The sequence below is a fragment of the Onychostruthus taczanowskii genome, unplaced genomic scaffold, assembly GCF_017590055.1.
Source record: "Onychostruthus taczanowskii isolate IOZ18803 unplaced genomic scaffold, ASM1759005v1 scaffold28, whole genome shotgun sequence".
NCBI lineage: Eukaryota > Metazoa > Chordata > Aves > Passeriformes > Passeridae > Onychostruthus > Onychostruthus taczanowskii.
In genome coordinates, this window is record NW_024500128.1 from 3,334,841 (window position 1) to 3,362,247 (window position 27,407).

At 39.5% G+C, this 27,407-nt stretch overlaps 1 protein-coding gene across 9 annotated transcripts in view; it reads left to right on the forward strand.

Moving 5' to 3' along the window:
- ATP2C1 (ATPase secretory pathway Ca2+ transporting 1) overlaps positions 1-20,638 on the forward strand; it is a 63,830-nt gene extending 43,192 nt beyond the window's left edge. For all 9 annotated transcript variants that reach the window (XM_041407751.1, XM_041407750.1, XM_041407747.1 and 6 more), the window contains 16 exons: positions 608-732; positions 1,966-2,063; positions 3,496-3,591; positions 3,702-3,791; positions 4,513-4,617; positions 6,284-6,440; positions 7,806-7,976; positions 8,962-9,059; positions 12,079-12,129; positions 12,910-13,076; positions 14,637-14,705; positions 16,384-16,500; positions 17,277-17,424; positions 17,999-18,094; positions 18,849-18,990; positions 19,807-20,638. In XM_041407751.1, the coding sequence (XP_041263685.1) occupies positions 608-732; positions 1,966-2,063; positions 3,496-3,591; positions 3,702-3,791; positions 4,513-4,617; positions 6,284-6,440; positions 7,806-7,976; positions 8,962-9,059; positions 12,079-12,129; positions 12,910-13,076; positions 14,637-14,705; positions 16,384-16,500; positions 17,277-17,424; positions 17,999-18,094; positions 18,849-18,990; positions 19,807-19,943 (1,867 nt within the window). In that variant the 3' untranslated portion in view covers positions 19,944-20,638. The remainder of the gene's footprint in view (positions 1-607; positions 733-1,965; positions 2,064-3,495; positions 3,592-3,701; positions 3,792-4,512; positions 4,618-6,283; positions 6,441-7,805; positions 7,977-8,961; positions 9,060-12,078; positions 12,130-12,909; positions 13,077-14,636; positions 14,706-16,383; positions 16,501-17,276; positions 17,425-17,998; positions 18,095-18,848; positions 18,991-19,806) is intronic.
- The last annotated feature ends 6,769 nt before the right edge of the window (positions 20,639-27,407 follow it).

Here is a 27,407-nt window from a genome sequence, read left to right on the forward strand (position 1 = left end):
TAAGTGCAGTGCATAAGGCAGAAGGGTTTCTTCAATTGGCAGGATCAGATTCTGAAGAATTACGCATTTGTGGAGGGGAGAAAAGAAACCCAGGAGCTGCATCTTTGAACATTTACACTGTCATCAAATTTTTTATTTGTTTGTTTTTTAAATGACCTTCAAGGCCATTCCCTCACTTAATTTGCTGCCACATCATGATCTGGCAGTAGCAATTGTGGATCAGTAGTGGCATTTCCCAGTTCTGTTTAGTGCTGACTGCACTTATTCTTCACAATCTGGGCTGCTTTGCGCAGCCCTAATTAGTGTTTTGTGTAGGCAAAACAGATGTACAATTGATTTCTCCCTCTCCCCTACATTTCTTCATACTTTTGCATAAATAATGAGTAGAAATGATCTAATTTATTTCATTTGTTGCTGTCTTCAGCGGGTTTCTTATAATGAATGCTATACAGCTAGAATCACATGGTGACTCCTTCCTTTCTGTTTTCATCTGTGACCAGAAAGCTACATTGGCTACAGAAACAATGGTCTGAATTGTAAATTCATCACTAGTGTGTATTCCTGTATGACATTTGAAAACACTTCTGTGTATTTTCTTTCATTGCAGTTTGGCTGTAGCTGCAATACCTGAAGGACTCCCAATTGTGGTAACAGTGACACTGGCCCTTGGTGTGATGAGAATGGTGAAGAAACGGGCTATTGTAAAAAAGCTGCCTATTGTTGAAACTTTAGGTATGACTAGACTAACTTAGAGATAGTGTTTTTGATGTCAATGTTAGGAAATATTGATAACTAATGAGGAAAACAAAGCAGGTATTCTTATTTTGCTAGCAGCATGTTGGCATCTTTAAAATATTCCTGAACTGAATGCATGTTACATTGGAGCAATGCAGGGAGATGTTTCTGTGGGCCTTCTAACTACTTCTTTTGAAGAAATAAAAAATCTGCCAGTTAATAGCATGTCATGCTAGCAATACACTGAACTGATTGTTTGCTGTAAGATGTTCTTGTTAAGTAAGACTTGTAAAATGTTTTTTAAATTAAAACTTTTTGGTGTAAATTTAGGAATGACGTTGACAGTTGAAAACAAACCCATATTTGAATTTCAGAAAAAGGTTTGTAATCATAATGCACCTTCAGGACGTTATGCTGCTCATATTGGAATGTAAAATCATTTAAAAACTTTAAAGCTCAAAGAAGTTCTGTATGCAGGTAGAGTCATAAAATATGTAAAGCACAGAACATGGAAAAGAAATGGAAATACTAAGTTAAATAATTCTGCTGCATCTGAATTCCTTTTTGCAGTTTGAAGATTGGGAAATTTTTTTGTTTCAATGCCTCTAGCAGAGTTTCATTAGTGTTGCAAGGATTTTTGTTGCTTGTACAGCTCCTACTGTCATGTCCAGAAACGTCAAGACGCTGCAACAGTCTCTCAAAATCTCCATTCCAGAATTAAAAAGGCATATGCAAATCTCAGATTTTTGTAATATCTTCAAGCTTATTAAAATTTGTAGGTTTATTATTAAGTCACAGTAGTGTGACACTTGTGTGACACAAATATTGTGGCTAGTGTTAAATACATGTTGTGCTTTTTAATAAAGAAGAATGACTTCTGTAAAGCAGGCTCTTAGTTTTTCTCCTCACCAGGAATCACAGTTGAGATTTCAGTAATGTAGGTTGAGGTACAGCAGAATAAAATAAAGGAGAAATAGTGAGTAGACACATTTTGTATAAATTGTGAATTTGAGATTTTAATTAGTTTGGAGGGGTTTTTTTATTTATTTATTGGACAAACTCAAAGAACCTTGTGCAATAATTCATTAGTAGTTGAAAATTTGCTGTCTCTCACTTGTTTTTATTCACAGACACCTGCAGTAGTTCTATTTTGCTCAGCTTGCATACTCTTTGTTAGTTACTCAGATTGTTCTAAAAAGTTGTCTTATAACTGTTAATTTGTTATTTCAGGTTGTTGCAATGTCATTTGTTCAGATAAAACTGGAACACTGACAAAGAATGAAATGACTGTTACCCATATTTTTACTTCTGATGGGCAGCATGCTGAGGTATGTCATGTGACACTTAGACTTGAAATTGCCTTTTTGTTTTGTTGTGTGTGTCAGTTGAAACATGCTGGACTTACTACAGGTAAAGAATCAGTTAAGAAAGCTTAAATTTATTGCACTAAACTCCTGTTGCTCAGTTCATTTAATATGCAGCCTTTGAACTGTGCTATCCAAGCCTTCTCTGGTTACAGAAGAGTTTTTTTATATATGTTAAGTTCATAAAACTTCGTGACTATAGGTCACACACAATAAGAGACAGATGCTAAGATACACAGACAAATTGAGAGATTGTTTTTCTTCAGTACAGAAAGTTGAGGCTATTCTGCTGTTACAGGTATGAAGAAAACCCCCTAAAATTTACATATTCCAAACATTTAAAGTGGAGATCCAACTTTTTGCCTTAAAGACAGTTTATTGTGTGAACTATTCATACTGAATATGCACCGTCATTCTTGCTTTTTTATAATGGATGGACCTTCAGGTAGGAGCAGGACATGAAACAATAATTGTTGAGATCAGGGAATTGCTGGAAAGACCAATCATGTAAATCCACAAAAGAGAAGCAAAAGCAGTGAGGTGTAGAACTGGATGTGGGTTCATAGGAATGTGTTAATCAAGTTCTTAAATTCTCAAACTCCTTGATCAGGGTTTTGTTTCCAAAATAGAGTTAATAGACAGTCTTGTAATTTTATTCTGCATGCAAAAATACTGGCATTTTTTCACATTGTTTGCTATTATTTGCCTATATTTTCTTATATATCCTGATACTAGTTTTTTTATTGCTACAAGTCTATATGAATACTGATACTAGCACAGTTGCATCTGGGTTATATCACCTCCTTTTTCCTAATGGAAAGAGAACTTAAAATGGCTGTGAAATATATTAGCTGTTAATGCTGTAGATACGAGGACTTTTTTAGGATCCTAGTAGGATGCCTGGGTTTTATGCATTAAAAATACAATTTTACTGGTTTTAACACCTTTCTGAGGTATAACTGAGAGGCTATTCAACTGTTTTTGGTTTTTTTTTAATAACTCGATGGAAGTAGGACTCTGCTCTGTAATTCCATTCCCCTGCAGGGGGTATGCATTATTAATCAGGGTAGAGAAGAATAGGAGGAAAAAGTTAGAAAGCAAAAGAAAGAAGAAAAAAGAAAGCAGGCCTAATACTGTAAGGAAACAACCTACACTACATTTATTTATGCTGAAAAATAAAATTGGTACTGTTAAAAGAAATTAGTCTTTAGTATATTGTATTGAACTCAGACTGTTGCTGCATTAGAAGCTGAGTAAGAAGAATTCATGCACACTTAGTAAAAGCAGCATTATGAATGGCCTTTTGAAATTCTTCTGTAGTTTATTATAGAAAGCTGAGAGCAGTTGACCTGGTGAACACTACATTGCATGCTGCCTCTGGCTGCTTTTCTTGCAGGTTACTGGAGTGGGTTATAACAGGTTTGGAGAAGTGATGCTTGACGGTGAAGTTATTCATGGTTATAACAACCCATCCATTAGCAAAATTGTGGAGGTAAGATCTTGGCAAAGAAAGGTGAGTTTTAACTGATGATGTAGCTTGAGAGCTTTGTATGACATTTACTTTGTGTTTTGTTTTCTCCCCTTTCCTTCCTCATCGATTAGGCTGGTTGTGTGTGCAATGATGCCTTGATTAGAAACAACACATTGATGGGGAAGCCAACAGAAGGGGCTTTAATTGCACTTGCTATGAAGGTGTGTACTTCATGGTGCTTTTTGGATTCATGGCAGGTGGGAAATGTGTAGAAAGAAGTTGTGGCTTTGTTTTTCTCATTTTCTTCTCTTTTGGATCTCCTAGATTTGTATTGCAACTGCTCATCTCCTATGTTTCTTTCTTGTAAATCTTGGGCGTTCTGAAGGATCAGAAAAAAAAAATTACGAGTGAAGTAAAATCTCTATTTTCATCTTTTTGCACTTAGTCCTGTCTTTTCACCTGCCACAAACTGATTTACCTGTTGAATATTGACTGTATTGTCTCTTTCCCAGTTTCAGATCAGTAGCAGAGGGAAGTTGGTAACTGATGTATTGGTGACTGCAGAATTTATAGTGCATCTTAAATGCAGGGCTTTTGAATTATAGACACTGCCCTGAAGTGTTTGGGTTTTTTTCTTTTGGGGAGGGAGGGGGCTTGTTGTTGGTATTTTGTATAATGCTGTGACACACCCATTACAGCTATTGAGAAATGTAGCAAGGCTCATGCTGAAGCCTGAAAGAAGTTTCTAGGTATTTTCAGTGCTAGTTTGCCAAGAAGTCTATCTAAATTGGAACAGTGTGCTCAAAAGGCAACTTTGGAGATGAAATTGTTCTTTAATTAAGTGTTGTTTGCTAACTAAGGTGTTTCAGCAAGTCATCGAATCTCATACCTCTTCGAAAAGAAAAGGTCTTGACATTATGGTGGTATTTCTGTTTTATACAGATGGGTTTAGACGGAGTCCAGGAAGACTACATAAGGAAGGCTGAATATCCCTTCAGCTCAGAACAAAAATGGATGGCTGTTAAATGCATTCACAGAACACAGCAGGTAAACTTCAATCACTGTTTTCATGAGCACTGGCTCTGTAGAATGGTTATCTACCTTGTTTAATATCTTCATTTTTTTGCTTCAGAAGTTTTGAAAAGCTGGCAGTAGTGCGCAGTCCTAAAAATATGGCTTGATAACAGACACAGATTTAGTTTCAAGCTCTTGAAGTAGAGAAAAGGAATCACAAGAAATAATTTCCATAAAAGACATCCTGGAAAATTATTTTAAGTATTTTGAAAACTGAGACCTTGAATGCTTACTTAGTTATTTCTCCTTCCTTCCTTCTTTTTTTCTCAAACATCCAAAGAAATTCTGCCAATCTTCTCCTGCTCCAGTGCTGCATAGTTACATAATGAATTAAGAGCAAGAATATGCATTGATGTTCAGTAGTAAAATTTCATTTGTTTTAAAACACAGGGTTTCTGGTTTCATGCAGACATCACATCCCCAGCTTTGACAAATTTTATTGATGTCAACAGTGGCATGGATTATCAAGAAAACCTACTCTTTAATCTTTTTCTGTCTTCTGGTACTTTCACATACATATGTGCATTCGTGCTTCATTTAGATCCATATAAATATTTTTCTTACAAGTATTGACATAATCACTGCCAGTCTGATAACTGGAGCCTTCTAGACAATATGTGCAACAACAGATGTATATTGGATTTATGGAAAAAATCTTCCAGTACTTCAGATCAAAACCAGTATCACTGTAAAATCTGCTTTGGAAAGAAAGCATTTGACTACTTTTAGCTATATGCATTATAATGTTGATTATCTATGTCTTTGTAAAGAGCAGAAATTGGTATAAGATTTTAATTCATGTAAAGACTTACTGTGTCTGTGTTTTGGAATCAGCAATTTTAAAAGAATGTTGGAAAATTGATAACAGATTGAAAGAGAACATAAATTATTTAAAGACTAAGAAAATACAGGGGATTTAGAAACTTGGAGCTCTCCTAAACCTATCATTAAAGATTGAGGTAACTTGACTGCTGTGCATATGAATAACTTCGCAGGAAGGAAATAGGTATATTAAAAAATAACTTTTTAGGTCAGCTGGAGAGAAGATGAGTGATCAGTGATTGGAAATTTAGCTGAGGCAGCAGTTCTTAATGGAAAGGGGAGGAAGAGAAGGAATGAGTTGATTTAGCACTGGAGTTCAGTGTTTGAGGTAGCTGGTGGACTCTCAGTCCCATGGTATCATCATATCAAGGCTAAGTGGGTATCTGGAAAATATTAAGAGTTACTAGGCCTTGTACAAGAATGGAGGGGATGTTTAATGACCTGTGCAGCTGGTCTGATGAGGCATTTAAGGTCTTTCAGGTCTAATGTCTTGTGTAGGTTGAATTTCTGTCCTTTGCATGGCCTCTTAGTCTGTAAACTGTGACTTGCAGTGCCCATGTCTGATGTGTTCTTAAATGAGATATTGATTATTAGCTTGACTCTTTTTGACTTTACCACTCTTGAATATACACTGTCTAGAGACACTTAAAATAACAGATTTTTGTATTTTGAATTGTAAGTTTGATTTTTGTCATGTTCTTAAGATTGTTAACAAAAGTACACCTCATTCTTCTATATCTGTGTGTGTATGTGCTTGTGTGTGTGTGTGTAGTTATGCATACCCACATGTGCACACAGCAGCTTTTTTTTCTTTTAGGACAAACCTGAGGTTTGCTTTATGAAAGGTGCTTATGAACAAGTCATTAGATACTGTACATCCTATAACTGTAAGGGACAGAGCCTACCCCTGGTGCAGCAGCAGAGAGAGCAATACCAGCAAGAGAAGGTTTCTATGGGTTCAGCAGGGCTTAGAGGTAAGGCTGTTTCAAAAGTCTCTCAAAATATCAAATTCATTTAAATGGCACTGCTTGTTGTTAAAAAAAAACAAAAAAAAACCAAAAAAAAACAACAAAAAACAAAAAAACCCAACAACAACAACAAAAAAACCCACAAAAAAACAAACCACAAAACTGAAGCCAACAACAACAAAGAGCAACCCAAAAGATGGGGATCTTCTTTTTTGTTTGGTTGGTTGGGGTTTTTTTGTTCAGTAGGTGTCACTGTGTTTAGTTTTCTGGCCTGTATAATACCATGATTAAAACTGCAGAGGGTGAGAAAGGACACTTGCTTTCTGTCATCTCCTCCTTGTGACCATAACTGAACAGTACATTGCTACTTAATGGCTTCCATACCTTCTTATAGATGCCTGTGGTTTTTTTTTTTTTTAATGTGAATGTGTTTATTTGTCCATTACTTTGGCTCCTGTCACCTTCATGAGTTAGGCTAGCACAGCTGATTGCAGGTCAGGAGATGCCATTAGAATTATCTTCTGTGTTAACAAGCTGTGTAGAATTTTAAATAAAACAAAATATATTTCACAAGATGATTGACAGGAGTTGATTATGGGCCAGGATTACACATGACTGGATTTCTTTGGCCTCTGTAAAGAGATCTCTAGGCTGTTAAGTCCATGCACAGCTCTTTAATTTTTTAATTTTTTTTAATTTATTTTTAAAGGGAGGGCTACTCTGTAGCTCAGGAAATTTCTAAGATACAAATTATTAGAAGCTGAAAAGATATAGGAGTAGTAGGAGTGGTATTTTTTTTTCTGTTTTATTTGAGCAGTCGTTTGTTCTGTCAAAAAAATCAAGGGTAATGTTTTGAAAAGAGCAAACTTGCTTTTTCCTTACAACTCTAATGACATTTAAATATATTTGAATTAAGAATCCTACTTAAAAAGACATTCCAGAAAATATTCAGCATGTACTCAATGAAATCTACCCATCAAAAGGTAAAAAAAAAATCCAAACTAAAGCAGAAATACATTAACTGATCCTCCCTTTCATCCTGATGCACTAAAGAAATGCACAGAGGAATTACAAAGCTAGATGTGGTTCTCTTTCCACACAGTCAAAATATAAACACTTTCATATGAGAATAAATAGGAAAGTTATCTTTAAAACCTGCCTGTTTGGTAAGGAGCTCTTTAGAAGACAAGAGTGTACCTAAGTAGGCTACTGTGAATGCTCAGCATTGCTAGTACCAAGGTTTAAAAAAGGAAGATATCAATTCCAGCCCTTTGCTTTACGCTGGCCTTTTAGTTAGAAACAGTTGTTTTAAATGCTGATGTCAACATTAATTTGAAATCTTAACATTTTTATTTCTTTTTCTTCTTAAAGTTCTGGCCTTAGCTTCTGGTCCTGAGTTAGGACAGCTGACTTTTTTGGGGCTGGTGGGAATAATCGATCCCCCGCGGACTGGTGTAAAAGAAGCTGTTACTACACTCATCACCTCAGGAGTTGCAATAAAAATGGTTACTGGAGATTCACAGGAAACTGCAGTTGCCATTGGTATGAACAGTTCACTTCCTTTCATATTTTCTTGTTTTCTGCTTAGCTAATTGTTAGGAAGTATGTGTATTAAGTCTTTAACATTCGTGAGTTCTGTATTTTGGATTAATATATGGCACGGTGGAATTAGCAGGGGAAAAGACCCAAAAAACCCATGACCCCAGCCTGAAGTACTTTGGTTTCAGCTTGAATAGCAGCTTTTCCAGTTTGGTTAACATGACTTTGGCTGTTTGAAACTGTATTTTTTTTCATGTTGTTTACTTATTACATATGCTTGATTTCTGATTCTTACTGTTATATCACCACCACCACCGTGCCTACCCTCAGCTTTGGGTGCCTGTCTCTGACAGCAGGAATGAACTAAAAGAGCCAGTGACAAGGAATAATGACATATGGCACTTCAGTGCTGCCTAGTACAGTTTTGTCCATATAACTAAGTTTGAACCTTAAGTATTATTAATAAATATTTAAGCAAAATACTTATCTTCTTTTTACAATACAATGCATTAAAGAACAAGCACTTTAGCCAGAATAAGAATTCTTTATGGACGGGATGATCAACAGTTCAATGTGCACGTGAAGAGTATACCCCCAAACACAGTATTTTATCAGAGGTTTTTTCTTTGTCTCCCTCATGTTATTTTTCATTTTCTGTCATGTTATTTTTGAACTGTAAATTCTTTGAGACAACTGAGCTCCTCTATTTGTTTATGTGACACCTGACAGAATCAATTACAGACCTTTAGACCTAAAAAGACTAAGCAAATAATTATCTGATTTAGGATAGACTTTGTAGCATGTTGTTGTTACTCAAGAGTTCATTTACTCTAACATACTGAATCAGTAACGTACTAAGATGTTCTGCTCCAGGTGTTTCAAATCTGAAATGCTGCAGAAAATATTAGTATTAAAAAAAAAATAATTGAGTACTTAATGGCTTAAAAGGGTGAATTATTATAATAAGGTTTTTATGACTCTTTTACAGCTAGTCGACTAGGACTGTATTCCAAAAATTCACAGGCAATCTCTGGAGAAGAGATAGATGATATGGATATTCAGCAGCTTTCTCAAATAACACCAAAGGTTTGTTTTGATATACTACTGACTGAAATGTGGCAAAGGATACATTTACATATTGAGAAATGCTTTTTTTCTGTGGCAAGCTAAAATATAATTTCTGAGTGACAAATAATATTGTTCTAATAAGTATCTTTTAGTCTGACATATGACCAATATGAAAATCTATTTCGTTCAAACTTGCACAGTTATCTTTTTCGATACAAAAAGATAAAGAATAAATTTCTTCTGTCTCTTTTAGTGATTCAGGGGTTTTTTTATCTTTAACTTTCATTTTGACACCTCTTACTGAACATCACCTTTTTGTATTATTAGGCCATTTTATTTCTGAGCAACTCAGTTTGTTTATATAATCTTAGAGTATGCATGTTCAGACAGTCCATTCTTTTGTAATTTGTAAGACTTGTCTGTGTTTTTAATGATTTTGATCGATCTGAGGTCACTAGTTGGGAATTTTGAAAGGGTGTATTTATTAAGTTACTGCTTAATACGGTTTAGTTATTAAATAACTAAATAGATTAACCAATGTCCAGGTTATGAATTTGAAGATATAATCAAATACAATAGAGGTTTAGGTTTAGCTAGGTTACAAAATTCTTGCATCAAAATGCTGCTCTTTTTGCAAGGGATTGCAAAATTAGACTGCAGCATGCTTGAGCCTGGTGTAAGCAAGCCAAAAGCCAATATTTGCAGTAAAGAAATGTGTATATCAGCTTTCTGCCTTTTCTTAGTGACTCACAGAAACTGGGAAAAAGAACTGTGTGTAATAGTAATTTTTTTGGTTTATGTGGCAATACGTGTTCTTAAGGGCTGTCCACATTAAATAACTGAAATAGATATAAATTTACTTACACGTTTGACCTTTGACCCAATTGCTTTTCTAGGTGTTTGCTTAAAATCTTACTAGGAATTAAAATCGACTAATAAGATTAATAGCTGTATACAGTCTAAACTGATTAGTGAGAAATCTAGCTCTTTGTCAGTGTCGTGGTTTGACCAGGAAGTGAGTTTCTGGGAAAGTTATGGTCAAACCAATCAGTGGCCAGATTTTAAACTGGCACCTGGTGTGACCACTGGGGACTTGGATACGCCTCTGAGAACACGCAGGGGTTAAAAGCAGAGCATTCCCAGAGAGACTTCCTCTTTGGAGTCTGGGGCGGTAAGTTTGATCTGACCTCTCCCCTGCCCAGCTGTGTCTGGGTGGGGGTGGCGGAGGGGGAGGCCATGCGGCCTGAGGGAAGGGAGGCCGGAGTTCCTGCAAGAGGCAGGGGTGGAGGAGACCTGGGATGGTTTGGGCAGCCCCCCCAAGAAAGAATGATAGAGAGACTGTACAGGCTTAAAATTTGATATCTTGTGCCGGCACCACAGCCAAGAAGAGAAGTTGGGGGGGGGGGGGGGGGGGGGGAAAAGGCCCAGCCCCCCGAAAACGGGGGGGGGGGGGGGGGGGGGGGGGGGGGGGGGAAAAGTGCCCAGCCACCAGTAGACTGGGCTGAGCTTTTAATCCCTTTGGAGTTGAAACAGTAGAAGCTGTAAAAATCACTGATCCTCCCCAGCTGAGAACTGAGAGGAGATGGAAGATGGGAAAGAAGAAGAAGGTTTGAGTAGGTGAAGAAATGTCAGCAGTGAAAATGCCCTAGATAGAAGAGATGATTGGAGGGGCTTTAGCTAGGCTTTTCTCTTACATAGCCACGGGTGAAACCCATTTCTTCCGATAATACAGAGACTGCACCTTGGGGGAGGCGGTTGACCAGAAGCCAGGAGTGACAAGGCCGTCAGGAGAAGTAGAGGGAACAGAGACTGAGGGGGAGGGTGTGGTGGAACCCTCTGCCTTCAGCGAAGGATCTCTGTTCCTGAGCCCCAGGCCCCAGGGGAGTGAATATGGGGGGGACAGGCGTCCCAAATGGCGAGAAGCAGCCACTTCTTAGAACTAGGCGATGCATTGTTAAAAAGAGCCTAAAAAGCAGTTTAGATCCATAGACAGTGGTGAAAGCACTGGACATAGAAAGAAGATAGTCACCATAGCAGCTTTCTCTTCGAGCGGCTGCCACGTGTGACACGGAAGCACAGAAGGTTCCGTCTGTGCTTCCTGGAGAGGCCCATGGTGCAAGAGGGAGACTCCTCTCTCCTGATGAACTGGGGGGAGCTTGTGTGAAGGAGGGTATTAGACTGAGAATTGGATGCTAGAGGGGATTTGAGTGTTAGAGGGGTCGGGGGAGGAAGAGTGTTTTGGAAGTGTTCCATTGTAGATTGTGTGTGGTTTTTTTCCTTTTTTCCCTTCTGTTTCTGTGTTGAAGATTAATACAGTGTTGTCTTTTCCCTCCATTTCCAAGTTAGAACCTGCTTTGTTCTGTTCCCAGGTCACATCTCACAGTAACCATTTTAAAAATACACCTTTTCATGAGAGCTCTGGCACTGTGCCAGAGTCAATCTGTGACAGTCAGGCTTCTTGAAAAGGAAAAATACTAACTGTATGGAGATTATGGAAAACTGAATTCCACATGCTCAAATTTCAATTTACAGAGTAGTCCAGAGACCAAGAAAAATCTGAAAATTGGTCCTTCCAAGTGAGAATTTTTGATTATCTTTAAAACTTCAATTGTTAATAATATGCTATAAACTAATAAAATTGAAGTATCCCTAGTAGCTTGTCACTTGTACTGACAAGGAAAAAGGATGTTAATTGTCGAGTCAGCACCACAATTGCCTGTGTGAATTTAGTCAGGAAAGCCAGCAGCAAGCCATTAAACCTCAGTTGCTTCATTATTTTAGAAGGCTTTTAAATTGCACATTCTATCTTGAAATAAGTAGCACTAACTTTGTTTACCAGAACACACTTTGAATCTTCTCTAAAATTAGTGATTTCACTCAATTAAAAACAGCTCACTGGTGGTTCAGCTTAAGACCTAACAGGAATACAGTTGGGCTTTGATTATATTTTTTACCCTCTACCTTAAGAGAATCCAATGCAATTCTTTACATATCTGTCTCTGAAATTTTCACCACTACTTCATTACTCTTTTAATAGGTTGCAGTATTCTACAGAGCCAGTCCCCGGCATAAATTGAAAATTATAAAGGTAAGTCTTCTAGAGGCTCAAATGCTGGACTGTTGCTGTGGGTATTGCCTGTGCTGCCTTTACTTAAACTATAATGTGCTACAGTGTGTCAAGGTGAAACCAGATATGCATCTGATTTGGCAGTGAAGTGAACTTGAAAATATTACCTAGAAAAATGCATAGTGCCCACAAGGAATAGGTAGGTAACATTGTGCTTTCTTCTGTGTAGGGAGCTGGGGATTGGTTGAGATTTTGTGTCACGTTGCAGTTGAATTGACTAGGAGCCTGAAAGACCCATATTTCTGATACTTGTCAGATGAGATAAAAGGGAATGAATTTCAAGCCATGTCTGTGGCAATGCCTCTATTCAACAGTTAACAAAAGAGGGTAGCAAAGAAGGAGGGACTCAGTGCAACAATTGGAACAATTAGAAAAGTAACAAGAAGGAGAAATCAAAACACTGAGACCATAGGGATGCATGCAAGACTTTTAAGAAGGTGATATTGTATTTGGATATTACCATTATCTTCTGTCTTCCTTTAGAGTTTTTTTCTTTTGCCTAAAGGCAAATTTTAAATACCTAGCTTTCAAATTTAGGCTGTGAATATATGAATTGAAGTTTAACCCAGTCTTGTATAAAAGCTATTTAAAACAGAAGCAGCTGCTTTTTTCTTTAGGACGTTACAGTGCAACTGTAAAAAATGGGGGAGGGGGAGCAGTGATACAAACCTTGTATCTAGAATAATTTTTATGGGATGGGTTATTTCAATCTCTGATTTAACTTCTTTTCCCTCTCTTTAGTCCCTGCAAAATAATGGTGCCGTGGTAGCTATGACAGGAGATGGAGTGAATGATGCTGTTGCTCTGAAGGCTGCAGATATTGGTGTAGCCATGGGACAAACTGGAACAGATGTTTGTAAAGAGGCAGCAGATATGATCCTCGTGGATGATGATTTTCAGACAATAATGTAGGTGGCCTTTATGTACATATCTTGTACTATATAGCGTTCATGAGATGTTGCCTGGGTTAAACCAATGGAAGCTTCCCTGAGCTTGTAAATGAGCTTGTAGCTGCTGTAAATGAATTTTCTGGTCAGTCAGGAGTATTAGCATGTTTGAAAACACAACTGAGATGAAATTGTGAGTCTGCTAGCAGTCAGTATATTTCATTCAGTTTTGTACTTCAGAAGCATAAAACTAATGAAAAAATGACAAAGCATTCCACTCATGATTATGTAGATCTCTGTTTGTTTTTCAACTCTTAAACGTGGTGATTTCAGAAAAGGAAAAAAATACTAACTATTTAGTTAGCACAGGTGAAAATGGGTTATTAGTGTCTGGTAACCAGCTGGTTGTACTTGTTCATTTTTTGGTTGGTGTATTTCAAAAAGAGCTTAGCTAAACTTTTCCTATTTTGACTTTAATTCATCTGACTTTTGAAGGTAGTGATTGTTGACAGAGCTGAACTGCTGTCTGGCAAAATAGCCTTCATTTTGAAATTATGCATCAGTCTTGGAACACTTCAGTTCCAAAGTATGACATTTAACCCTTGGAAAGAAGTGAAATGGAGAAGTACAGTATAAGAAAATCTACCTATATAGCAGTATGTCAGAAGATGATCTGAGGTTGTCACACTAATTCAGCCAACAGAAATGTGCTGTTATGTAAAAACATAACAGAGAAGGGAATAATTTTAACATAGGCAGAAGAGTGCATAGGAAGGACAACTGTAGTAAGTACTTTACATGGGCTTGGTGAGGTTTTTGCTGGACTGTGTTATCCAGTTTTGGTCATGTCATCAGGAGAGTTCTCAATAGGAGAGAGAGAAGAGTGGTGAATACTGAGGAAAAACAGAAGTGTGAACTTTCATAGTTTTACATATTTTCCCCACCCTTTTAAATATTTTAAGGTACCGAAGGAATGTTGTTTAATTACTGGGGGAGTGTAAGAAAAAAATCAGTTTTATTTGCAGCAAAGTAGCCTTGATTTGGGTACCAGAAAATCCTCTCTCACAGCAGTAATTGTGATAATGTGATAGGCAAGTTGTGACACATGCTAGGGGTTGTGAAAATGGTCTGTACATATTTCATTCTGGTACAGGAAGAATGCATGGTCCTCTAAAGCCATGCTGTATTTCTGTGCTTTTTTAAAGTGTGTGTGTGGGGGAGTTGTTGGCTTTTTGGGTTTTGTTGGTTTTTGTTTTATTTTTTTTAAATTATCTGACTTGATTTAGAAGGATCAAGGATGGTGGTAAATTTTGAACATAGAGGAGATCTTACTCTAATAATTACATTTTCAGAGTTAAGCACCTGAAAAAATAACTTGTGATTATTCACAATCACAGAATAGTTTGGGTTCTTATAGTCAAGTTGAAAAACAATGACTGCCAAAGTTAAAAGAACCTCAGCTCCATTTGTTTCTTGCTGGTTTTATTGGTGCTTAAATTAATAGCTTTTTTGGTTTGCTTTAAGCTTTTTTTGACAGTAGATTAATTTGTCTTGTAATGTAATCTTTGTTTTTAATTGCAGGTCAGCAATTGAAGAGGGTAAAGGAATTTATAATAATATAAAAAATTTTGTTAGATTTCAACTGAGCACGTAAGTTTGAAAAGCTGTCAGTATCAGAAGTTTCTTGTGAATGAATCAAAGCATGAAGCAGATGCATAAATTCATGTTAATACTGTAAATTTTGAGTAGTATGCTGATATACTGTGCTTTTGAGTTTTCACTATTTTGTGTTTGGTGGCTTGTTTTATTTTTAAAGACCCAGAAGGTAGTGCAATAAACAAACATGTAACTTTGTCACGGTTCTTCCTGTTGAGATGTGTGAAGTGAGTTACTGAAGGGATAATGAGAAGCAGCAGAGCTGCCTTTGGGTCCCTGTTTAAGTGACAATCCCTCCTTACCCAGTGCATGTATTCAAATGGAGGAAAACAGGGAATCAGGAGGTTAGTTTTTCTGAAATCCATGTACTGGTGTGTGGAATGAGCTAACTATATAGTACTGACTTCCTTTTCTTGCGCACACAGATTCATGTGCTAGCTACATAACGTGTATATAAGACAAGAGGACAAGAGTCTATTAAGCCTTAGCTTCAAATTTTTTGTGAGTTTATCTTATTGGATCTGGACTCAGGGACATGTTTTTTCTCTTCTACCATGTTGTTCATGTACTTTTTCGAAGCCTTCACGACATTTCAGAGTGGTCTGAAATTTGCAGAAGTTTAAAAACCAAACAAACAACCAAATCTAAAACCTCTAATAAAACAAACTCAAAAAAGCCCCACAAAAATCCCACAAACAAAAAATACCACCCAAAAAACCCTCCAGAACAACACAAAATTCACAACAAAAACTCCCAACACAACAAAACCCAGAAAAGACCAATTTCTTTACCTGCATAAACACTGTAAGAAGTGGCATATACTTTCAGTATTATCAGGTGTCCTGTCTAGTCTTACCAAGACTAGACTAGGAATCTGCTGCTGAAAAATAACGTAGCACAGATGTTCTAAGAAAGTGTGCTTACCTGTTTTTGATTAATCAGTTACCCGTTGTTTTTTTCTGTCCCTCTTTACAGGGAGAGCATAATAGGGTTCAGTACTGTGCTAAATTTGGAATAATTGTAAGCCTTACTTTATTCTTCTGGTTATGAAACCTCTTAATCTTGCACTGAGAGCAAGTAGTACATACTTGTTTACAGAGGTTTCTAATGCTGAACTTGCAGCCAGCTAATCTGTTTTTCAGTCTTTGGCCTGGCCTTCTCATCTTGCTAGTAATGAGGAGTGGTTGTCGGTATTTTTAGGGAGGTTGAGTAGTACCTTGCCTTGACTGACCAGGCAAACCAGGGACAGGTGCACACAGTGAGTTTGTTTACATCAGGAGGGGAAAAGCAGTTTATTTTTCAAAACCACCTTTTGAAATTCCACTTTTGGCACAAGAAAACTATAGGACCCAGTCCCCATAAAGAAATCAATTAGGTAATGGTGAGTGATAATTCTGAAGTGTTACCTAAAAGTTTGAGAGGTTTTAAAATGCAAATTTGCTGCCTTTTTATTGCCAGAACAATGCTGTTTTAAATAAGGACTATGTTAGAATGAGTATTCTAAAGGATTTCATGCTCTGCCTTTAAAGTTTGACTTAATGTCTGTCATGATTCACACTGTCAAAATATGTATCCACTCCTAAACAGTTGAAATGTTGATTACAAAGCAGTTATCAGTGGATCTTCAGAAATGTTCAATGCTGACAGTTGTAAAAATGGATTCTTTCAACAGGAGTATAGCAGCACTGACTTTAATCTCACTGGCTACATTAATGAACTTTCCTAATCCTCTCAATGCCATGCAGATCTTATGGATCAATATTATTATGGATGGACCTCCAGCTCAAAGGTAAGTAATTACTCTTAACTCTGTTAGGTTTTGTAGTCCTTTTATTTCAACAAGGGAAATGGTTGCTCTTAAAGGAAACTGTGAAGTGTTAAACTTCAGTGAGATGTTTCAGAAATAGCAAACTTTTCTCTACAACTCCGTGAAAGGTGGATGTAGTCAGGTGGGGGTTGGTCTCTTTCTCCAGGCAGCAAATGACAGAATGAGAGGACACAGCTTTAAGCTGTGCCAAGGGAAATGTATGTTGAATATTAGGAAAAAGTTTTTTGCCAAAACAGTGATAAAGTACTGGAATGGTCTCTGCACAGAGAGGTGGTGGAGTTATCATCCCGGATGTGTTTAAATAAAGGTTGGATGTGGCACTCAGTGCCATGGTTTAGTTGAGGTGTCAGGGCATGGGTTGGGTGAGATGATCTTGAAGGTCTCTTCCAACCCAGTCATTCTGTGTGATTCTGTGTGAATTTTCTCTGTGAACTTCAAAGTTTGTAGTGTGTTTCTATGTTAATTCTATTTGGTTTGCTTTAGTATCAAATTATATGGGGGCAGCAAGGATATATAAAGATCCATGGCTATGCCCTTGAAACTTGCATGCAGGGTTCTGGCTTCCCTCTAGGCTCTTCCTTTGACCCTCTTCACTACAAGTAGATTGGGGGGTGAGAGGTGGTGAGGAGCTAGCATTAAATCCTCTTTTTCTCAACTCAGAAAATCGAATCCTTAGGTTAGAAGCAGTGAATTAATTTTATGATGATAAAAGTATAAAATGTTCTTTTAATTGTAAGCCTTGGGGTGGAGCCTGTGGATAAAGATATTATTCGAAAACCTCCAAGAAATCTGAAGGACAGCATTCTGACCAAAAACCTGATCATTAAAATACTGGTTTCATCAATAATTATCGTCTGTGGAACACTGTTTGTCTTCTGGAGAGAGGTATGACAAAAGTATAAAACTTAGAGCAGTAACAACCTAATTTATAAGAAATCCTTTTTATACCAGCAGCTGGAATTCAGAGTTAATATGAGCTTTGTAGTGAGTTTTGGCCATGCTTATTTAATACTAGCAGAGTACAGAGGAAGATTTTCAAAACATAGACTTTTTCAGGTTCCAAATCTAGTTTGGAAACTTTGCCCATAGAAAGTAATTATGCAGATCTTCTAAGCAGATTATTATGAAACAGCCATTTGACTTTGTTTTCCCAGTAGAGAAAAATGTTGTGTGAACATTTGGTAGTGCATCATAGAATTCCTGCTATTCCATGTGTCAGTAGAAATGTTGGTCAGGAGGCTTCATTTAATCATGGCTTGGAATTACAAATTTTTATAAATTGAAGGAAATTTCACGTTTGATTTAATAAATCGGCTTGGGACAGACAGCTGCCTTTTGCTTTCATTCCCTAACTGGTAAAACTTATTGTAGAATTATTGTAATAATTTTGTTTAATTGACTGTTCAATTGTGGAGGGTTTAAAGCATGCTAAAGCCATTTCATTTTATTTTGTTGGCAGTTAAGAGACAATGTAATAACACCACGAGATACAACCATGACTTTCACCTGTTTTGTATTTTTTGATATGTTCAATGCTTTGAGTTCTAGATCTCAGGTAAGTGATTCATACTGTCCCATTTACACAGTATTAACACAATAATCAGTTTTCTTTGAGGGAAAAGATCTTGCTGTGTTTGTTTCAAGTGTTTTCCTGCAGATTTACTTCACATCTGCTGTTAAACTCAGAGTTTTATGTATTTACTAGGTAGGTAATTCTTAAATTACAGATAAATTAATTACTTAATTTGTTTACAGGGTGGTGTCCTGACAAAAGCAAGAAAGTTGTTATTAAGAGCTGAAGTGTGATGATCCTTTGTATTGCTGTGTATACTTAGTTGGTTTTTTTTTTCTCTTCCTGGAAATTCAGTTCAGCAGCCTTACCAAAACGTGAAAATTCTTGAAGGCCCATAGTCCGAGGAAAATTTCTGAAACTGTTCTGTATTATCTCTGTATATTTTTTCATTTTAAGGAAACAAGTCTGAAATTTTGTGATAGTACAGATTACTACATTTACTGTAAGTTGCAGTCTTATCTGTTACGGAATAGTATAGGGGTAACCTTTTCCTGATGAATTCTGCTTGTGGAATAGTAAGATCAATATGCAAGTTCTTGACTATGAAGACAAAAATTGTACTCTATTTACCAGGGAGAAAATGCAATTAACCTGTTCAAGAACTTGTTCTGGGTTATCTAAGAGGTCAACAGTAATATTTTATATTTTGCTAGAAGTCTGGGTGAAAAGAAATTGTAGTTTCTTGTCTAGATAGTTAAGATTGCATGTACCTTGTAACATATTATTGTTTTTACAGACAAAATCTGTGTTTGAGATTGGACTTTGCAGTAACAAAATGTTCTGCTATGCTGTCCTTGGATCTATAATGGGGCAGTTGTTGGTCATTTACTTTCCTCCACTTCAGAAAGTTTTCCAAACAGAGAGCCTGAGTGTCTTGGGTAAGAACTGTTCCCTTTTCAAAACTGCTCATTAACAATTAATTTATGAACTTATAACTTTATAAAAGTGTAAGAGCACTTTCTGGCTGTTTGCATACAACAGGAACACAAAGCCTGCTGATGCTTTTTGTTTTGTGAATTTTTTAAAAATATTTTAAAATCTCTCTAGAAGTTTTCTTTGGGAACCATGATTTAAATGCATATGGTACATAACTGATCAGTGTGTTCTTAAATTTTTATAAAGGTGCTTATTTATTTGGAAGTTTTTAACATAAATTTTGTTGCAGGCAAAATTGACTTTGTAGGTTTCTGAACACTGTTAATTTAACTAGTTCACAAATTTTTTCTCTAAATATAAACACCGTACTTAGAAAGCCAATCCTTTAATATTGATTGCATTGTCATAGGGTGAAGAAACAGGAGGATTTTAAAAAGCTATAGATGCATAATTTTGTTGGCAAAGGTTTATTACTTCTGTAACTTTCTGGATTTAAGTGATTATAATTAAAGTTATTTATTGTAGCATAATTTCTGATTATATTGATATTATTTTTTTCAGAATTAAGTTAATTAGGTTGCTGAAAATAAGTCTATGAAATACTTTAAAAGCTTTTAATGTCTTGTGTGTAGTTATGATTTGTGCATAAACCATGCATGTTAATCTTCTGGGCCTGCAAAGAATTGAATCTTGCTTCATTTCTCCTGAACTTCCCAATGATTGGGAGAAAATTTGAAAGTCTTGTAAGTCTTCTTCTTTTTTAAGTCTCCCCTCAGCCTTAAATAGCAATTTTAAAGAAAGATAATTATCTCTTCCAGATTTACTGTTTCTTCTGGGACTCACTTCCTCTGTGTGCATAGTGACTGAGCTAATAAAGAAGTTTGAAAGAAGCAAGGAAAAGATCCAGAAACGTGGAAGTTCTTCTTCATCAACTTCGTCTTTTCTTGATGTATGATGCATATTGCATTCTTGTGTTTGCAAACTTAGCGATTGCTGTCTAAAGATGTTGGAGAAAGCAAAACACTATCTGGAGGATATAGAAATCCTGAGGGCTTTTGACAAGTCCTTTGTTTCACTGGCTGATGAGGAACTTCATGTTTCAAGACTGTTTAGAATTTAACTTCCAGCTGTGGAAGTAACAAATGAAATTATGCAACTTTGGTAACATTTTTCCTCAAGCATAAATTTACTTTTAAGATTGAATGGTATTGTGGGGGGGAGGGGGCAGGGGTTAATTTAAAGAAAGATCTAAGCCCAAGTCCCATTTTCTGCACTTAAAAGATACAACTGTGTAAAATCCTTCTCTTAGATATAAATATTTTAGTTTGTTTTTATTTAAAGCATTGTACTATTCTACTTTTATGGTGGTGGGACTTTGCTACTAATACAAGGATAAAAATATTTCAGAGGCATTCCACTGGGTTTAGAGTCTGTCACAAGAGTGCCATATTCTAGCTACTGTATTTATTTACTTTATCCTGCAATGTGTAAGCGGCTCAAGTACCTTGTGCTACAGTTTTTTTGTATCCCAAGTTTGGTTTTTTTTTTTGCACAGGATGTGACCGCTGTCGGATCACTGTTTTTCTTTTCTTTTTCTGTGATTGAAAAGCCTATACTGCAATTTGAAGTAAATGTTTGCTTTTCTTATAAGTGTGTCGTCTCTTTGTTTTAAAAGAAACTGGCATTTACACCAAATGAATGAACTTGTTTTGATATCATTAAAGATACAGACTTTGTTTCATATCTTGTTCCATATTGACTTTAGCTTATGACTGTGAGATCACTTGAGTGCTTTATATGACAGTAATTCTGGAAATTATTTGTAGTGTACTGAATTAGAAAATTAATGCAATATATTATTCAATTTCCTCGCTGGGCAAAAAAACCCCATCCATCTCTCAAAGAAGCTTCATTTTCCTTCCTGTTCATAAAAAAATCCCCCTTTTCCTGGTAGGGTAACTTTGAATTTTAACCCACAGAATTATTTTGGAGCTAGAAAAGCATTATAGTAGATTTGTTTTGACATTGTAAAATTATTTTTAATATATTACAATGTCTGAATACTTTAATATTCACTAATTGGAAATAGTGCTTTCCTCAAAATAGTCTTGCCGTGTTGTCATCAGTGTCATCACCCTTTCAGGAAATGCAAGGAACTATCACCTAAAGCATCTTGAAAAGAGGATGTCTAAAGATTGCTGGGGGAGGTCAAAGACCTCCAAAGCAGTATCTCTTTCCCTTGTACACTTGTGCATGTGCGTCTCTCCTCACTCTACCCTGAAAGTGTGGCAGTGGCATTGGCTCTGTCCCACGCTGTCACAGTGCTCATCCTGCCATTTGGGGGGGACTGGTCTTCAACAGACACTGGGATATTTCTGCACTTGCCATTGTGACTTGGCCCATATGCCGTGCTCAAAAGTGCAGTATGAATTTCTCTGCTAATGTTACTGGAATTGTTTTCTTCCTTTTGCCTGTGGGACTCCTAGACTTTGCCAGGAAATGGGGCTGCAGACAGCATGAATGCCCATTCAGTCAGCTTTATACATGCAGCTCATCCATGGCTCCTCCTGACCCTCAATATGTCCATAATACCTGGACTACCAATGTGCTGGAGATGTGATTGTGTAAAGACAAAGATCCTGTTGGCCCTCAAAGATCATTTGGCCCTCATCTCTTCCTGCGGTTGTTACCACTGAGCTGGGAGGGCCTGAACAACATGACCTCTTACAGAAATGCTCTTGTGTCTTCAAGAGAAAGTTTCTTACTTGCAGCAGTTCTGCCTTTCAGAAGTAGGGCAAATTTGACAGGAGTTGAACAATTACTGTCTTTGGCAAGTAGGGCTGTGGCTGTTCAATATTGTAGTGTGTTCAGTATTTCAATACAACTTCAGAACATGTCATTAATAAAATCCTTAGTATTCATTAATAAAAGATAGTAAAAGCTGGCAGTGCATGCTCATGAAGAATCTTGAACAAATTGATTTTGTGAAGGGACAGCAGCTACACCTTTCACATAATATGTCTTATCTTGTGGTTGATATTCTTCTATGGGTTTTGACTGCTTTGTGCTCTGCTCTTGGTCTTGGAGTCCCAGAAATCTAGGTAAGTACAGATGAATGCTAGATTGTTATCTTAGCTTGGAAGTGTCATTGCCAAGTCCTTAAACAAATGTTACCAAGTGCCCCTTTCCCAGCACAAGTCTCACTTTCTGAATAAGGTACGTCATTCCAGACAAATAAAATTTCAGTCTCTTAAGGACAATTTTGCCTTATTGCAGGGTGGGCTTAGTTGAATGCAGTTCACTTAAATTTGCTAGAAGTTTTGATGCTGTGTTTTCCAATGGAAGGAAAAATACTAACAAGTAATAAATCTAGTTAAATGTCATTATATATAAAACATGCCTGGACTGAATTCCACTGCCGTTATTTTGGCTCGTCTTGTGATTCATTACCACTTTACAGCAGGTTTGAGAGATTTTTTCCCCAGAGCAGTTGAATCAATAGTGGGAACTTTCCATAAAAATTAAGAGACATTTCTTATGGGGTAGAAATAAGCAACAGACAAGGAATTTACTTGCTTCTACTGAAGCATGGAATAAATAATTTTGGTTTTAGTAAGTAAAGGCCCTTTATTTTTTAATTTTCCTACAAGAAGATGGAAGACCTATAATGAGTCAAAAAGGAAAACTGTTATACTTTAAATTCTGCATGGTAACCCTAGAATCAGTAATTATTTTCTTCAGCCTACAGGACTGGGTTTTGCAATGAGTGTGTATTATTTCATTAGCAATAATGAACAGCTGAATTCTGCATTGAGAACATATTTCCACTACAGCAATTCTTAATTGAGTCAGCTTTCCCGAAGATATTCTCAAAATACCCTGTGGTCATAGCAGTGTTTTTAATCCCAAAGTGGAATATTTGACCTTATTCTAGTCTTCTGAATTATCTGATTGAAAATATTGCAGCGGCGGCGGCTGACCTTAAGGTGTGTCCCGGCTAGGAAAGAAACATATGCATAATTTAAAAACTGTTCTCAGTGTTCAGGTCAACATCCTCAAGCCAAGGGTGGCTGGGAGGAAGGGAAGTCCAGCGATCTTCTTCATCACTGCTTGGTTGATGTTGACAGGGGAGATCAACCTAATAAAGAGAACTAAAAGTACAGTTTTAAAAATTCTGTAACGAAAAACAAAGGGAAAACATCAGGAGAAATCAAGAGTCAAGGTTCTGCCCCGGGAGGAGGTCCAGATCTCCAGAAAAAGGTTTGCGCCTCCTCCTCCAACAGGCTTCTTCTACCTGAGCCACAGTTCGGAGTGTTTTGGACTTCCTCGGGGTAAAGGGCCTGACCCATTTGGAGGGGACCCACTTCAGGCCTGAAGGAGTGGACACGCAAGCGTATCCCCTCCCCCAGGTGACTAAATCAAAGGGCCCCTCCAACTTCCAGGTCTCCGGATCCTTTATAAGGACCGGAGGCCTGTCCCTCGGTTGCAGCTTCTCACTGTGATGGATGATAGGTGGATTTAGGTTATCAAAAGAGCAGTTTAAAAAGTTGATGGTATATAGTGCTCTTGCGAGTCGGACCTGGGGAGGCTCCATCTTCATTGCCGAACCCTGATGTTGTAGGACTTTTTTTAGGCTCTGATGGGTCCTCTCCACCACAGCTTGGCCTGTCGGGGAATAGGGGATGCCGGTCTTATGCTCTATTCCCCATTGCTGTAGGAAGCTCCTGAATTCCCTGGACTTGTACGCTGGGCCATTATCTGTTTTGATTATTTTTGGGATGCCCAACACGGAGAAAGCTAAAAGAAGATGTTTTTTGGTGTCAACTGCTTTCTCCCCTGCATGGGCAGAGGCATAAACTGCACCAGAGAAAGTGTCCACGGAATCATGGACATAACTAAGTTTGCAAAACGCAGGGATATGGGTGACATCCATCTGCCACACCTCACACCTGCTGAGGCCTCTACGGTCTGTGAATTGAAATTTGGCCAGTGTAGCTATCCAATGCGAATTGCAATGCCTCGTTCCCTTGGAGTAGGTGTTCCAACATTGCCTTTTTTGCAAGCTGCAGGTGATTTGTGGTTTTTCTCTGCCTAAGACCTGGGCCCAGGCTACCGCAGGTAAAGCTGTCTGTTGTCGAGGTTTTGGTAGCTCTGGGTCCCAGGTCAACTCAGGGACAGGAATGGCTTGTGCCATTCATCAAAATGGGTCTAGGTATAGCCTTCGTATGACGAGTTAAAGGAGAATGAGACAAGTCCGGTGAAACTGTAGCATCAGGCAAGCTCTGTTGGGAGTCTCCCCCCTTTTTCGCCCCCCCACGGGATGTAAATAAGCCTGCCCTATTTGTATCTCGGCGCGGGGAGGAATCGTGCTCGACTCCTAGTTTTTTGCCAGGGTGTTCCCCTGAGGCCTCTGTTTTTTCTTAAAGTCTATGAATTCCTGCCTCAGGGGACACTCTGGCATCCAGTGGCCAGTTCTTCCACACAGGTGGCAAGGATCAGTGGTCCGGCACGGTGCCCTTGGGGTGGTTGAAGGGTGGCTAGGGGTTGAAGGGGTGGAAGCGGCAGCAACTTCCTCAGTGTCCACTAACGCAATCCTCCGAGATGGTATTCGGTGTTTGGGGTCGAGCTCCTCCGCCGGGATAGAAACTTTCCGAGTGCAAACCTCCAGCATCTGATGTAAGGTGGGAGGCGGGTCCAGGCAAACTGAGGATGGCGGCTTTGCAGGCGGAGTTGGCATTTGCAGCCACCACCTCAGTAAGGATCTCCATCCGAGCTGGTTCACTCTGGACCTGCAAATCAATTGCCTGGCGGAGGCGCTTGATGAAAGCAACAAATGATTCGTTAGTGGACTGAGTGATCTTGGAATAGGTTATCAGAGGGATGGAAGGGGATCGCAATCTGAAAAAGGCACTTTCAGCCGCCTTGGCGCTTTCCTTCAACGCCTCCTCGGGGACGTACCACGCCTGGGAATGCCCATCCCCCCAACTCCCCGTCCCACACAGGTGGTCAGTAGATATTGTTCCCCCCTGCAGATCTGCGGCAGTGCGTGGATTTTCCCATAAAACTGGTAGTAACTTAACGATTTCCTTTTTCCATGCACTCTCCCACATTATGTACTCAGTGGGATTAAGGAGGCATGAAAAAAGTCGCCGCAGATCCGCAGGGGTGACCACCGAATCGGAGAGTGTGGCCCTCAGGATTCCCCGGAAGTACTCACTCTCCCGGGAGTAATCCTTTTGAGCCTTACACAACTCCTTGATAGTCTGGTGTGGGAACGGGGCCCATTGGACTCCTTTTGAGCCTTACACAACTCCTTGATAGTCTGGTGTGGGAACGGGGCCCATTGGACTTGGGCCGCTCCCTCCCTCTCCGGATGGTAAGTGACCGGAGCCGCCGATATAACAAGGATTGGCTCCGGGTCCCGGCCCCCAGCCCCCCCCTCCCCAGCACCCGCTTGAGTGTGGGAACCGGAAGGGGGAGCGTGGGAACCGGAACTGGGAGAGGAAGAGGAGTGGCCTGGGATGGGGGTGGAGACAGGTGGTATTTTCGTTTCCGCCTCCAGGGCGTGGTAGGAGGGCGGAATCGACACCGGAGGAGGAGGAGTCGCGGAGGGAGGAGAAATGGGAGGAGACGGGGGTGGGGCGGTAGGAGAGATAGAGGAGGGGTAAGGGGAGGAGTCTGGAAAATTGAAGGGGTTGTTTAGGGAGCGAAAGGGATTGTGGGGAGAAGAAAGGGTTTTGGCGGGACGTGCCGTGCGGTCCACGCCACTTTGGGCTCCACGGGAGCCATCTTGTGAAAAGTCAGAGGGTGGGAGATTAAATTTAACTGAACGTTTAGAAACTGGGGACTTACGAACTGGGGAAAAAGGGGAACAGGGAGAGTCCCGAGGAGTTTGGCCAGAACTCCTCAGGCAGGGGGTTTGGGACTTTTGAGGAGAGCCAGGGAGATGGTAAAGACCCTGCGCGGTGCTGTCGCGGTCTGCCCCCCTCAAAATCCCAGTTTTCGGGAGAGCAGGAGAGGGAGAAGGGGTAGTATGGGAAGAACAGGGCAAACTGGGGTTCAAACTGGCTTGGGATGGCTGCCTCCTCAGTTCCACACGTGATTTTAAAATTTTTTGAATTTGCACACTCCAAAATGTTATTTTTGAAAGTGAAGAATCCCCTGATCGGCCTAATTCGTCTAATTTTGAGCAAACCTGGGTCCAAAACCGATAATCATTAATTTGGTCAGGGGATACTTCAGGGAACTGGGAAAGCAGCCATGCCGTAAGTTTTTGAATTTCACGTTTCTTAAACTTTTCAACCCCCCCACTAACAAGGATGCCCGCAACCTGGAGATAAAGTCTCTTCTGAGTTGCCGAGAAACGTGCACCCATATTTAGAGATTTTTGGAAAGATGGCAACTCAATCCACCCGCTGCCCAGAGAGAAGGAGAAAATAAAAGTGAAAAGGGGGACCCCCCACCGAGCCCTGCCGCCGGACTATGCCGGCAAAGGCCTGCGCAGTAAGAAAAAGGACCGAGTGAGGCGGTCCGAAAAGTTAAAAAGGCAGGGCAAAGAGAAAAGGGAAAGGGAAGAAGGACTCACGTTCGGCGGAGGTCAACTGAAATCCGGGGCGAGTGGCTCCTGTGGTGGGACCGACTCCGTGGGTGCTTGGAGCTGCCGATCCCGGTCTTCTGGGAGCGCCACCCACCAAAAAGGGGTCTGCTCTACCAGAGGTAGCTTGACGGCCAGAGAGGAACTTGCCAGAGTCCAGTGGGTAGAGCCCAATGGTTCCGGGATCCTTGTCCGTGGGGTCCGGTGGTGGTCTCGGCCCGCCCGACGTTGGGCGCCAAGCTGCAGCGGCGGCGGCTGACCTTAAGGTACATCCCGGCTAGCTGCGGCCAGCCGCCGCCGGCAGCACGGGGGCACTCTCCCGATCCAGGGCTCGGTCAGGGGAGCGCCTAAGGCTTTCGCCTTGAGGGACGAGGATCCGCGGCTAAGAGACAGAGGGCTGCTAACCCACAGGAGGCAAATGAAGAGACGGACTCCAGCAGTAGTGCAGTCTGGGTTTAATGCCCAGGGGACCTACCAGCTGAAGACAAGCCAACTGGGCTCCAATCTGGGTTTTTAAAGTGGGCGGGCGGATACAGAGAGGCAAAGTGGTCTTCAGCAAATCAGAGAAAAGGTGGGTGTGGTGGTAGGATAACAGACACATAGGGAAAACCAATGAGGGTAGAGCAGGGGTGGAGTCCTAGCCCCTGATCCAATCACTCGATGCCCAGGATGGAAGATTCTAGACAGAAGGGTTGGGGCACCGAGTGACAGACAGGGAACCAGGGAGGGACTGAGGGAATGGATACATTAGTTGCTAGGGGTAACAGGGAGGAGAGATTTGACGGATGTTAATGAACTGGGTGCTGGGCAAACTGCAGCGGCGGC